At 42.4% G+C, this 13,980-nt stretch overlaps 1 protein-coding gene across 3 annotated transcripts in view; it reads left to right on the top strand.

Moving 5' to 3' along the window:
* The window catches only part of rbms3 (RNA binding motif, single stranded interacting protein), a 142,434-nt gene that overhangs the window by 116,697 nt on the left and 11,757 nt on the right, over positions 1-13,980 (top strand). For 2 of the 3 annotated variants that reach the window (XM_080768912.1, XM_080768911.1), the window contains exons 9-10: positions 5,926-6,019; positions 7,701-7,754. The exons of the other annotated variant lie outside the window; for it this stretch is intronic. In XM_080768912.1, coding sequence (XP_080625038.1) covers positions 5,926-6,019; positions 7,701-7,754 — 148 coding nt within the window. The remainder of the gene's footprint in view (positions 1-5,925; positions 6,020-7,700; positions 7,755-13,980) is intronic. 3 annotated transcript variants of the gene reach the window in all.

The following is a 13,980-nucleotide window of genomic DNA, read 5'->3' as shown; positions in this document are numbered from 1 at the left end:
CGCACACATAATATGCACCCACGCACACTAGTGCATAGTATAGACGGACACACAAAAGGTAAACATGATCACGCGATGGCATGACATCGTCCCAGGGAAGACTCCCAGTACTGACACACGTCTTTTCAAAACTTCATAGACTGTACTGTACAGTGTACACTCTCTCTCTCTCTCTCTCTCTCTCTCTCTCTCTCTCTCTCTCTCTCTCTCTCTCTCTCTCTCTCTCTCCCTCTCTCTCTCTCTCTCTCTCTCTCTCTCTCTCTCTCTCTCTCTCTCTCTCTCTCTCTCTCTCTCTCTCTCTCTCCCTCTGTCTCTCTCTCTCTCTCTGTCTCTCACATATGACAGTGCTGCAGCTGCATTTATTTATTCACCTACGCAGGCAGTGCTGTCAGGGCCGTTAGGTTGTGATTTCACACGAGCAGCAGGCTGGTGTTGCAGCGGTGCTGTAAGACTTTCGTCAGCCGAGGCGATCTGTTCCCTGTAGCCCGATGCAGAGTGCCGCTGAGTGTCGGTGCGGTTCAGGGGGAAATTGGAGCTGTTATCCCTGACGCCTCGCTCGGCCCTGTCTGCCAGGAACACGGCCGGCTTGATGGACTCCCAGGGGGGCTGTGCGTCGTCCCTCCCTCCCTCTCTCCCTCCCTCCCTCTCGTTGACTGATATCTCAGTCCCTCCTGTGTTCCTCCTTGTAGCTCCTCCTCCTTATCTTGCGCTATGCGCTCCTAATTCCCCCATTCCTGATATGTCTGCTCCTCCTATACCACCCACACCCTCTTTATACCTGATCCGGTTCTTTACCAATGTGGACCCTCTTTTCTGTCCCATGACCCTCACCCCCTCCTCTTTTCCACCGCAATCCTCCACTCCGCCATCTCTTCATCGTCTTTCTGATTCTCTCTCTCTCTCTCTCTCTCTCTCATCTCTCTTTTTCCCTCTCTCTTCACTAAATCCCTATCTCCATATTAATGCTGTCTGCTTTACATATTTCCATATTGGATGTTTTAGTGCGTGCGTGCGTACGTGCGTGTGTGTGCATGTGCGTGTGCCCACGGCCCCCCTCAGTCCTCTGTCTCAGAGGTCATGGACTCTCCTTCCAGCAAGGCATTAAATGACCATAAAATGGTAATGTGGCTAATTAGGGAACAGAAAATAGGAGAGCAGAGGCCGTTGAGAGTGGAGGGGAGGGCGGGGTGAGGTGAAGAGCAGGGCAAGAGGAAGAATATAAAGTATAGTGAAAGACAGGGGAAAGGTTGCCATCGATTGCAGTTTTGCTGTTTGTTCTGAGCTCATGGAAGGCTGGTTTTTAGGGTCTGATGCGGAACTGATGTTATTAGAAACATGTGTCCCTACTCGCCAGACCACTCTGGCTCATGGCCTGTCTTCTCATTCATCAGGGTGACAGGGCTCTCTCTCTCTCTCTCTCTCTCTCTCTCTCTCTGTCTCTTTCTCTCTCTCTCTTTCTTGTTCTCTTCTCCTTGTTCCTCTGTGTCTGTATATTTCTCTGTCTCTGTTCTTATCTGTCACTGCATCTATTGGCTGATTTATACTTTGTTGTGTCACTGCATCACTCGTTCAAAATAACCAATTTTCCACTGAAGATTTAATTCTGTTGAAAATCATACATGATGTGTCATGATTTTCAGCAGAAGATTGGTTATTTAGGAGCGAGCAACGCGGTCATATTTCTCTCTTTTTCCTCTCTTCTCTCTCAGTCTCTCTTTCGCCCACACACACACACCACTTAAAAGTCACTGAGGTCAGCAATAAATCATCGTCTAATTTTCCAGGGTGAACTCTTTTTGACAGCACAGGTAGGTCACACCGGAGGTCTTCGGGCAAGTGTTTTAATTCAATCCCCTTGTAATATTCTGGTTCCAATTTCATGTTTAGTGTATCGTTTAAATGGCTGTGCTACAGTCCTTATTGACAGCAGCACTGCTCTGGGCTAATAGCCTCCATCAATAACCTTGTATCTGTCCTCTATCCACTCTCTCAATACACATCACTCTAATGAAAAATACAATAAACACAATCAGAGAGCTGCATTGAATAACCACGCTGCATTAATTATTATTAGTCAGTGACAGTAATACAGTTTATCTAGTACAAGTCATACATTCATTGTGCGTTTGTGAAAAGGATGGATGCAAGGCATTCCAGCATTGGTTAAGGAGGCTTTGTAATAATGACTGGTCGTATTGGAAAGTTTCAAACAATGCCAGAGTGTTGAAGTGCTTTGGCTCATTTTATATATATTTTTTGTGCACGCTAATGTTTAAATAATGTTGTGTTTCTCACATCCGTCACTTACTGTATATCATGTGAAAAATAATACTGCTGCCGTGTGAAAGAAACTTCAAATATATTCCTCAATCTAGACACACAGAAGAAAAGAAGAAAAAGAAAATGCATGCATGAAGTTCTGTGTCTCTGGATCTTCTAAATAGCCAACTTAAAGCATAAATGAAGACAGATAAAAGATACAAAGAGAAACATCAGGGGAAGATAGTTCAGAACAAAGTAAAAAGTTAATACGGGCAATTTGAGGAGAAGCTAGTTCAGCCAGAGTTGACACAGTTAAAGTGAACCTAAGGAAGACTGAATAAAGAGTGGTAATAATTCATTAACTTTCTCAGAGAAGTCTTTGTGTTTTTGGGAAGTGTTGTCGGGTGCAACCACTGGACCATGTTTTTTTTTGTTGCATACTTAAGTCTTATCATGTCAAGCAGAGTATATAGGCATTCAACACCGTGCGGTCCCTGTTGCCAGTGTGAAGCATCATGCACAATAGAGCGGCCGGATGGGAACCGCAAGGTTGCCAGTTCAAACCCGGGCTTCCCCAGAGTTAGTGTACACTGAACCCCTAATTGCTCCTGATGTGCAGGTTGGTGCCTTGCATTGTTTCCACTGTCATCGGTGTATGAGTGTGTGTTAATGGGTGAATGTAATGCACAATCTATGTAAAGCGCCTTGGATAAAGGCGCTATATAAATGCACCATTTACCATTTAATCATAATACAAGGTTCAAGTTCAAAGTGAGACCGTTTGAAAGCGGTTTCCTCAGAATCAGACTGCAGCAGCGCTTAAGTATCTGCAGATGTGTTCGCCATGGTCCCATGCTGTTTGTTTGTACAATCAATGAGTAAACCAAAGCAAGGTATAAAAAGAGTAATCTGTAGTGTGTGTACACAGTAAAATCCTTTATCAATCTGTTAACACTGAGTTGTGCGTGGGTATGTCTACTATGTCCCACTGGAGTTGTAGAACACAGACTGATGGATAATTTTTAATTATTAAGACTTTGTGTTTGCGCATGTCGTTCCCTGTGCCCTCCATACATCTTAACATGCGCCCTATGACTTACTTTTCATGTCACATTGATCCCACTGACTTTCATATCTCCCGTATTTTTATTTAGCTACATTCAGTGGCGCCCCGTTTATCTGCCCCTTTTGTGAGAACTGTTATTTGACCTTGTGCCCATTTACGCACGAGACATTCTGTCTCTTTCTCACTGACTTGAGTTGTGAACTACATTGGCTTAAAAGACTGCATTTCCCATCATTCAGACTTCCTGGATATTACCGGAAGAGTAATATGCCACGTCTCCCATAGTAAACCTCCCAGCGTTAGGGTTCGCCATTATTCACTTTTTGTTAACCTCTGAACTCAAATACTACGTCCCATGTGTCAAAGGTTGTTGGATTACATACAGTATATAATATGTTCACAGACATTTTTCCGTGGGAGATCTTTGAACGCTGTGATGGATGTACGTACCATGATTTCTCTCCCCCATATAATTGGAATATATCATCTGAAAAACCATAAGCTTTTGGCTCGTCGACTTCTTCTTTGTGTCTTGTGTCAATACTTCTCAGGTACTCTGGTATACTCTGAAATACTTTTACTCTCCCTATTCTCTCATTTTTAGTATTGTAGTTTTCCTCTAAAGTATTTATCCTTATAAAGGCTTATTAATATAGTATTACATTCTTCTATAAGATTAACATTATACCATTAAAGATAAAGTTTAATATTTACTTGGTTTAAAAGGTTTATAACCATTTTGGTAAATTACATGTTAGATGCTCCTTGCCTGGGTTTTATGATTGAGCACAGCATTGTAATCTGATTATTTTCAGAAGTATTTCTACATTCAGAGGTTTTGCTCTGCTATCGAAGTAAAATATACAGTCCTTTCTTATTAGCATTATTAATTAGGTTAATTATATATTCATCCATTACCGACTGCAGGGCATGTTTTGAAACTTTGAAAGAATTTAGCTGAAGGCTTCCGCATAATAGGTGCCATCTTTTTGTTTTGTTCTCTGCTGGCTACTGAGACTCAGTCTGGTCTCAGTGACTGTCAGCTGCTTACCCCATGACTATGAGATGAGAAAGACAGAGAAAGAGACATGGATGGACATAATCGACTCTCTCACACACACACACACACACACACACACACACACACACACACACACACACACACACACACACACACACACACACACACACACACACACACACACACAGTATAGGGTACTGTATATAGGGGAAGACATTGAAAGAGTCCCTCATCCTCATCTGTCTTGCATTAGCGCTGTAGCAAACACTGCAGGGAATTTGTTTTAATAAGACAACACAGCGCTAGTTGTACATTATTAAATGCAAAGCTTGTGCCTATGATATTTGTTTGAGGGACAAATTATTGTCTGCATCAAAACGTTTAATTTCCCCCACGGGATCAATAAACATCTGTCTATATCTGTCTGTCTGTCTGTCTGTCTGTCTGTCTGTCTGTCTGTCTGTCTTGCGTGGGAAAACACTGTAGAAAGTGAGACTTTTATGTACTGTAACTGTATGCACCATTTGGGGCTAACCCTGGTTTAGGACATTGTGATTCAATAGTCTACATTTGGTGCTCAGTGTTGTTTCACAGGAATTTGCCTTTGCTGTTAGAAGTAATATGAGCCTTCTAGCAGGGAGGGCCTCTCTCTCTCTCTCTCTCTCTCTCTTTCTCCATTATTCAGTCAACAGACACTTTGGGATCGATCAGGCTTGCGGCCTGGCGGATGAAACATGTCCTCTCTGGATACACAATGATAAATAAAAGGCTGCGAGCTGCAGCGCTCCGCTGCAGCGGGGATGAGAGGGAGAGATGAATAAATAAGGATAAATAGAGAGAGAGAGGGGGGGGGGGGTACTAGAGAAAGGTCAGGGGTTATGCGGTACATACGCCAAAGTAAAGTGACATCCGGAGCCAGATATGGTTTGTACAGAACTCCTACGAAGTTGGAAGGAGTGTAAGATGATGATGAGTGTAGATGGGAATGCAATGGGCATACAAGACCACCCACACACATACAGTACACACACCATTAAGGTGATGTCATCATTATTATGTCTTAATTCTTTTTAAAGGGGTTCCATTCGACAGCGACCACACAGTCAAATCGTCAGTGAGTGTAATTCTAATTCAGTTCCATTTGTATACTCTCAGAGTTAATTGAAGTTACTCCATCAACAGTGTGCGGTCCATATAGCGTACTTTGGAGTGTGACATTGTTGAGGGTGTGACGCACTTCTGCAACCTTGATGATGATGATGACACAGGTTTGTGTTAACTCCAACTCAACTCGGCAAATCGCAGGTTTATACAGGTGCAATGAAGTGGTTGAAATTATTTGTTGTACACAAGCTCCGTCACTGCAGTTTCAAGAAGGGTGGAACTATTATAGAGAAAGAAATAAACAGTTACTGTACTTATCAATACGAGCTGTGTGAAATGCACATAAAGAACATGAAAAACACAATATATACATAATACAGTATGGAGAATAAAGGAGATCAATCATGCAGTTTCACCATGGTACTGTTTATTTAAGTAAATATATTTTCTAATTGTGTAACCCTATATATAGGTTCTACTCGTCACCATATAACATCACCAATAGGATGATTGCACAGACGTCCATCACGCCCTTCATTGCTGCCTCCCCTGTCTCCACGTATCAGGTGGGTAGAGCCTCTCTGATCCTGTGTGTGTGTGTGTGTGTGTGTGTGTGTGCAAAAATATCTTCTGTGTATTTATTGGTTGGCTCTGCAAAAACCACCTAACTCCATTTTTATTTATTTATTATATAAATCAATGCTATTGAACACCCTTTACGTGTGTTGGTTAAAAAAGATTCAACCAATGACAGTATAACGTCATGACCGTCCATGCTGTGTGTGTAGAGAGGCTAACTGGTAATCAGTAGTTGACCAGTGTGCGTCACACCCTGCCCATGTCTACGTGTGGAAGTGTCCCTGAGCAAGACACTTAGCCCCTAACAGCTCATCATGACCATCTGAGCAGACATCAGCTGGGTGAAACTGTAACTGAATCGCCCCCAGATAAGCAAGGGCACTGCTCCCAGAACAGTCGATGAAGCTCCTCTTCGCTGTGCGAGAAACTTGTTTCATCGTTGTTGTCTTGACCTTATTAAGCGCAGAGACGTGGTGGGCGTATCGGTCAAGAGGTCTGCGATCTTGAGTTATGTGGTCATGGTTCAATAACTCTCTTGTCTCTTTTCATTCAAAACATCTTCTTATTGCTGTGACGACAGCATGAAAGAAGGTCCGCACAGCCACAGCGTAGCTCCCTCAAGTCATGCACTTAAGGGAGCTTCAGTGTGCAGAGCTTTCTTTCATGTTGTCATTGCTGTCTTCTACTGGGCCAGCACAGGCAGTACTTGAAATCATTGGTCACGAGTAAATATCCCCTTTTTTCATTTCCTACATTAAAAAAATGTATTATTTCAAAAGTTTAAACTAAATAAATCACAACTTTTCATCAATAAAAAACAATTCCAACGTGTTTCTATAGTATTTAGAGGTTTGGCAACCACTCCCCTCCAGGCTCTTTGTTTGTGACATACAGTGTTCTCTCTTCTTTCTCTGTATGAGAGACATACAGGTGACACACACACACACACACACACACACACACACACACACACACACACACACACACACACACACACACACACACACACACACACACACACACACACACACACACTCATGCACATGCGCATGCACACACTCATGCGCATGCACACATACACAGAGTTACATATATAATACATGTGACAAAAGGATCTTTGCTCTCATGTTAGGGGTGTGAGTAGGTGATAGAAGTGCTGATTTGTGGTAAAGACAGGCTTTGATGATGAAATCTCAGCTGTGAAGCTGTAATTATCAGACTGTATTGCTGTCTGCACTCTTCATACCCTCCTGTAATTACAACATAACATACACTGGACGCTCTCAGTGTCTGGTGTAATATTATGTTAGATGTTCCACCACAGGGAGCTTCAAATGCGCTTGCGAATAGTCGTGCTAATGATTTGTTTCATGTCCTCTACACTTTCTTCCTTCCTTCCAATTCTACCGTGCCAATGGCCTTCCTTACATTCTCCTTTCCTCCCTTCCACTCTTTCCATTCTTGCTTGCCTACTTTCTTCCTTTGTTTGTTTGTTTGTTCCTTCCTTCCTTCCTTCCTTCCTTCCTTCCTTCCTTCCTTCCTTCCTTCCTTCCTTCCTTCCTTCCTTCCTTCCTTCCTTCCTTCCTTCCTTCTTTCCTTCCTTCCTTCCTTCCTTCCTTCCTCCTTTTCATTTATCCTACTCATGCTACTGTGCCTCACCATCCACAGGTCCAGAGTACATCTTGGATGCCTCACCATCAACAGTATGTTATGCAACCTACAGTAAGTTAAAAAACATCTTTACTATACACTTTGTTGTGTTGTGTGTTAACTCAATACTCTCCCCCCATTTCCTTACCCTCCCTCCCTCCCTCCCAACACTATTGTCAGGCAGTTTTTGTGGTAATGCAATTAACAATTAAGGGGGAAGTATGCCCCTGGCCTGAAGGAACACAGGGCTGGACTGGGACAAAAATTTGGCCCAGACCAGCCCACCACAACCAGCGCGCAGATAGCAGAAACTATACTTGGATTATTTTGCCCCTCCTTTGCCCAGCTTTGTGTGTTTGAGTGAGAAAACTAACTTGAGGATAAAAAGTGAGGACAAGTGAGGACAATTGTGATTGGCTGGAATGTGACGACGTACTGTATGATGAGAGCGCCCCTCACTTCACACGGGTGTGATTTTTTATTTTCCCAAGGACACGGGAAGCCAGGTCTATAATGCATTTTAATCACATTTATAATGCATTATAATGCACATTATAAATGCTTAAAATTATGCAGAACAACTTATAGCGTATTATAAGTGCTGGTCATGATGCATTATTATTATGCTGCAGTATTAAAGTTATAATACTCATAAACCTTGTTATAAATTGTTATGCATAATTATAAACATGTATAACAAGTCTTACAATGCCTTAAACGTGAATTATAAATGAGGTTATATATGCATTATAAACCCAATTGTGTGTCATGCATTGCTTTTTCTTAGTTTCCCAGGCTAATTACCAAAAAGCGGCCCAAATTAGCTGACATCACCCTTTAAGTATAGTGTTATCGACTTTTGTTTAAAATATAACACAATATAATGTATGTTTATTACTAACACATAAAATGTATGTTTATTACTCACAGGGCTTGTGGGTTCAAAACTGTCAACCAGAGAGAAAATTATAGTCATTCCTAGCATTTGATTGACAACTATAATGACCACTGTTCAATATCTTTACATTTACATTCATTGCTGCATTTCTATTAGTGGTTGAAAAATATGAACAAGAAGCATTTTATTGACGATGTGGTACATTTGCCCAGTTCATTTAAAGGTGATGTAAGAGATAATTCTTCGTTAAAACAAAAAGTCTATTCTTAAAATCTTAAACCCGCAATGATAATTTATCAGCTTGTGTCCCAGTAGCAATTTAAAACGTATTTTAACAAACGAATAACAATCTCACCCCCTTTAACACATTTTACAGTTACAAATGGCTAAATTAACACCAGGGATTTTTTTGTATAGGTAGAAGTCTGTAGATGGCATTATAGTCTGCTCTGTAAACAATAACACAGCTTCCCTGTCACAACATTGTGAAGATGAGGTTTAGAGACTGTTACCCTGGGAAACAGTGTAAACTATCAGAAACAGCTGTTGTTGAGCTCGCTACCTAGCTTGCACATTTTTTCTAATATTATTATTGTTTATTTATTTGTATCCGTTATTACCAGCTCGATTTGTTTTGTATGTGCCTTGAGCCTACTCCTTGCTGGTCGTTTACACAGTGTGAGCAGATGTTTAAAAGGGACTACAGCTCATGTTGAAACTATGTCTATATTAATTTGACATCAGACAAAAAAACTCACAGCTTAGCGACTACCTGATTGCCAATGATACATTGTATTGGCTTACAACAACTGTGGGTGGACTGGAACACACATACATCGGCTTACATTGTTATCCACGGTAATTCAATACAAACAAAAAGGGACCTCAAATCACCATAATTGCAAGTTGCCTAAAGAACTGCTTAATGCTCATTGTTTCCAGACGTGTCTCAGGGTATTTGGTAATGTTGAAACATGGGAGACAAAGCCACGTCCCAGCCAGCAAAATGCAAAACGGCAGCTGGATGCTAGGCTTATCTGTCTGTGGATGGAGGCTGTGGATGTTGAGTCCATCTTACTGGAGTCTGACATCAGTTATGGAAGCCCGCCCTCTGCTGGTGCAAATAGCAACTACTGTATAACTCTAGTTTTGTCCAGGCAGGGAACAGTGAATGCTGAAGTGGCCATAGTAGCAGTTCTCCCCACCCTGAAGCTATGCTTATTTAATAAAGAGTGACTTTCCATTCCTTTTGAAGAAAGCACAGGAAATGTTTTTTTTTCTTCACCCCCTGTAGTGCTGTACTGGGCACTGAGTTGCACGCATGAACACACGTGCACACGCATACACACACACACCCGCGCACGCACGCACACACACACACACGCACGCACACGCACACGCACACGCACACACACACACACACACACACACACACACACACACACACACAAACTGGTAGTGTAGGCTGGAAGCCAATGATCATTTGAACAATAGATGTGGATTTAGACTCATTCACTGGAAGATTTAGACTGACTTACACTTCCTGAACTCTGTCTGCTCTCACACCGCCCCACCACAACATAGACATAGACACAGACGCACGCACGCGTGCACGCACATACGCAGTTGTAGGGTTCTAGCAGTACAGTACAGTACAGTACAGTACGTCCAAACCATAGACTAAAATAATATGGACAAAGCGTTCCCCGGGTCTAACATGGACGTAAAATGAAGCCTGTAATTCCTTGCACTGTAAGTCGCCATATTTCTAGATCCGTTTGGGCCCAGCTGGCCATTGGCTGGCTCCGTTTGGGCCCAGCTGGCCATTGGCTGGCCCAGACAACGAGGCGGGACTTCCCCCTTAATCTTCGTTGGTTTTTATTTTGACTGAACGGGGGGTGGCTCCCGTTCATAGACTGTAACGGAAGCCACGCCCCTCAGAACATACAGTACGTGACTTTATGGTCATTTATTTAATAAATGGGACGATAATTTTCCAAAAAGAATATTATGACATGAGAAATGCCAAGTACTGTGGAGGAGGAGGGGTGTTCCTTTTAAATTGTATTATGTTGTCTTAGTAAAGGAAATGTGTGAAATGTAGTTGATTGTATATTCCTCTAAAAGATAGTAGTGTGAAAGATTACTCGTAGGCTTTAGTTAGCCGTGTGGTGAGTTAATTATCACTTACTGATTAGAGGATGGTTTGCCCCACCTGTTTAAGAGCAGGATTGCTGCAGGTGGAGGCAGTTCAGTCTCACTTGAGGCTAGTCGTGAAAAGAGGAACAGGTTAGAACTGTGAGCCAGAGCCTCATCGCAGGAGGCATTTAAGCCTGTAACAGTTACTGTTTGTTGTTTCCTGTTTGTGCAATGTTATTTTGGCCAGTAGTTATTTATTTTTGTATTTGCACTGTCTGTGCAAATACAAAACTGTTTGTATAAAGACACTTTTGGAGGTCAATAAAATGCCTGAAACGTTTTTGTGGACCTGTCTACTCCTTGGAGCCTCTGACCATCGGCTGGCATTAGTTACTATTATCGCTATAGTTTCCTGCACTTTAAAGGGATTTTGCTTTTCTGTGACTGGTTTGAATCGCAGTCCTTGATTTTATCGCAGTGATTTTCAGCAAACTGAGTGGGCTGATTTCCTGCCAACAGCTCCAAACTATTTCATAGGCTACCTGCAAAATTCAGTTATGCTCTGTTTGCTGAAATTGTCATCTCTAGAGGGACAGAAGATAGAGACAGCATTGTTATGACATATCAGCCAAGCACTGAGGCTTTCCAACAAAAACTGGCTTGCACAATAGTTTAACTTGTCCAGACTCTCTCTCTCTCTCTCTCTCTCTCTCTCTCTCTCTCTCACACACACACACACACACACACACACACACACACACACACACACACACACACACACACACACACACACACACACACACACCCACACTCTTCTGTTCCTTTTCTTTCCTCTCCTTATCCTCCCCTTTATCTTCCCTTTTCTTATTTGTCTTCTCCGTTTCCCACACTCTCGGCTCTCTCTCTGTCTCGCCTGCCAACTCCTGATGCTATTTTTGCAGTCATGTCTGATTAAAACCTTGTCTGTGACAGCGGATGTGTTCTGTAAATGTGTTTTCAAACAAATCTGCTGTCTAATTATCTGGCACGCCGCTTGATATGGGTTCCTGCGTCTTGGGAGACTGGAGAGCGCGAGAGAGAGAGTGATAAAAACAACATTCAGAGAATTAAGGACAAGGAGGAGAAAAGAGAGAAAGAAGTGCGGCAGAGACGAAGGACGGAAGAGTGAGAAGAGAGAGTAGGTACAGACAGAGAAAGGGACTTAAAAACAATATCTTGTGATAGAACTAAGAACAGAAAACAAGTATAAAAGAATAGCTGGACTGTGCATGCCATTTCCCCATCCTCATCTTCGCTTAGTCAAAATGCCAGTGTGGTAACAAAGGCAGAGGCTAGTCATTGTATTTCTTGGATACTGAAAAGTTGGCCAATTAAAACGGATTTGGGAAAAAGAGAGAGACAGACACAGAGAGGTGCTAAGACAAATGTAGATTATCAAATATCAACCAATCAGAAGAGGGGGCAGACTGCCAAGTCTGTACGACAATCAGTTCAATAATTCAAATTCAATTCAAATAAAAAAAATTTTTTGATCTGCTATTTTCACTTCCTGTTTGGCTTTGAAGTTTGACGCTTCACCATGGTCACGCTATATTACGAAAACTCACGATTTTGATAACTTTTCGTCATTATTCGTCATCTTTTGTGTACGCTAAGCGAGTTTTATTTGGAATGGACCATCATACTATAGGAGGAGTTCATTAAAGTGCGACCCGTGGAAATGGCATAAAATGATTTCCTGTTAGGTTTAGGTCATGGCGCCAAGAGACTTTTTGTAAGTCGTGACATGATACAGGTGTGTACCAATTTGCATATACATGTAGGTGAAACCGTATTGTGGACTTCAAGCAGAAACCTTTGTAGAAGTAGGTCGGGAGTGGCTTATTGTCTGTATCGGCCAGTAAGTCTGTCCCCGTTACAATGCGCTAGACCCCTGGGAGATGGATTGCTGAGGTGGAGCGCCACACCTAGAGTACCATCAGCTCCCAGTGCACAAATTGCCGCACCCAAGCCATGCTACTCATACGTTGAGTTGGCGGTGCCCAGGATCGAACCCATGAACTTGTGGTCCAAAGGCTCTACCGACTGAGCTACCCAGACACATTTTTTGAGATGATTAAAATCCGTAAGGATTTGATGAGGTCAGATCAACATATGGAATATCAGAACAGGAAGGACGGGTGGGGAGGATCAACATATGGAATGTCAGAACAGGTCAGCTGGTTTGAGGTTTGAGGTCAGATGTAGAGTTGCTGGCCGGCTCCATATATGCAGATCTAGGTGATGAACGAACCAACAGAAAATTATATGGCCATATATTGGCATTCCCATGTATGGGGAAGGGCCCCTGGCGATGTCGTCTACGTCGCGACTACATACTGTATATGCTCCATATATGGAGATCCCTGATGATGTCACGTGATGCCACATGATGTCACGATGCATGACCATGCATCGGTTTGAAGGAAAAGGAAGTTCCGGAAGATTTTCTAACTACAAAACAATACTACAACATAGCGATATCACCCGCTCCCAACCGGTTCATGAACCCGAAATGGAATGGTGCCCAGGCTAGCGCCATGAGCAGAGCACGCCATGAGGTGCTCTCACAACTCCTAGAGTCCTACAGCTACTAACTAATGTCTCATACAGCTGCTGTTCTAAATCCTTTAGGCCTGTTATTGACCTTATACCAACCTTGAAACGTACAGTACCTTAGTTACATCACCAAGAATGGTGGTCCCTTACTGGCAGTTGATGGTGTACTTGCTTTTATTATTACTGCTTGCGCAAGTAATAATACAAATACTTTGTATTACTATTATAGTATTATTATAATGAAATACTGGATGTAATAAAAATATTTAAATAAAACAGCTAAAAAAAGAAAGAAAGGTTAGTAATAGAACAGGTAAAAAAATGTACAGGGAAATGTGTAGGATTATGGAAGAGTGGGATTTAATATCTGGAGTTATAGAATGCGCAGGTGGTCTGCTGCTCCCCATGTGTATAGTTAGTCACTGTTTTGTCCATGCACATGCTGTCTCCTCCCAATCAAATGATGTTGCCAGCCACCTGCCACTCTTCTCTCCTGACAGTGAGGACTTTTTAACGGGATGGCGTAATGTGCAGAGGAACGGGGAAAAAAAACACCATCCCACGATTCCCACCCATAAACACGACCAATTGTTTTGGTTGCAATGCCCGGGCCAAGCCAAATAGGGCACCACTTAGGAATGTAACCCTTCTGTCCATCCATGG

Source organism: Protomyctophum bolini (assembly GCF_963924005.1).
Source record: "Protomyctophum bolini genome assembly, chromosome: 7".
Lineage (NCBI taxonomy): Eukaryota > Metazoa > Chordata > Actinopteri > Myctophiformes > Myctophidae > Protomyctophum > Protomyctophum bolini.
Note: the sequence above shows the minus strand (reverse complement) of the source record. Positions and strands in the feature narration are given on the sequence as shown.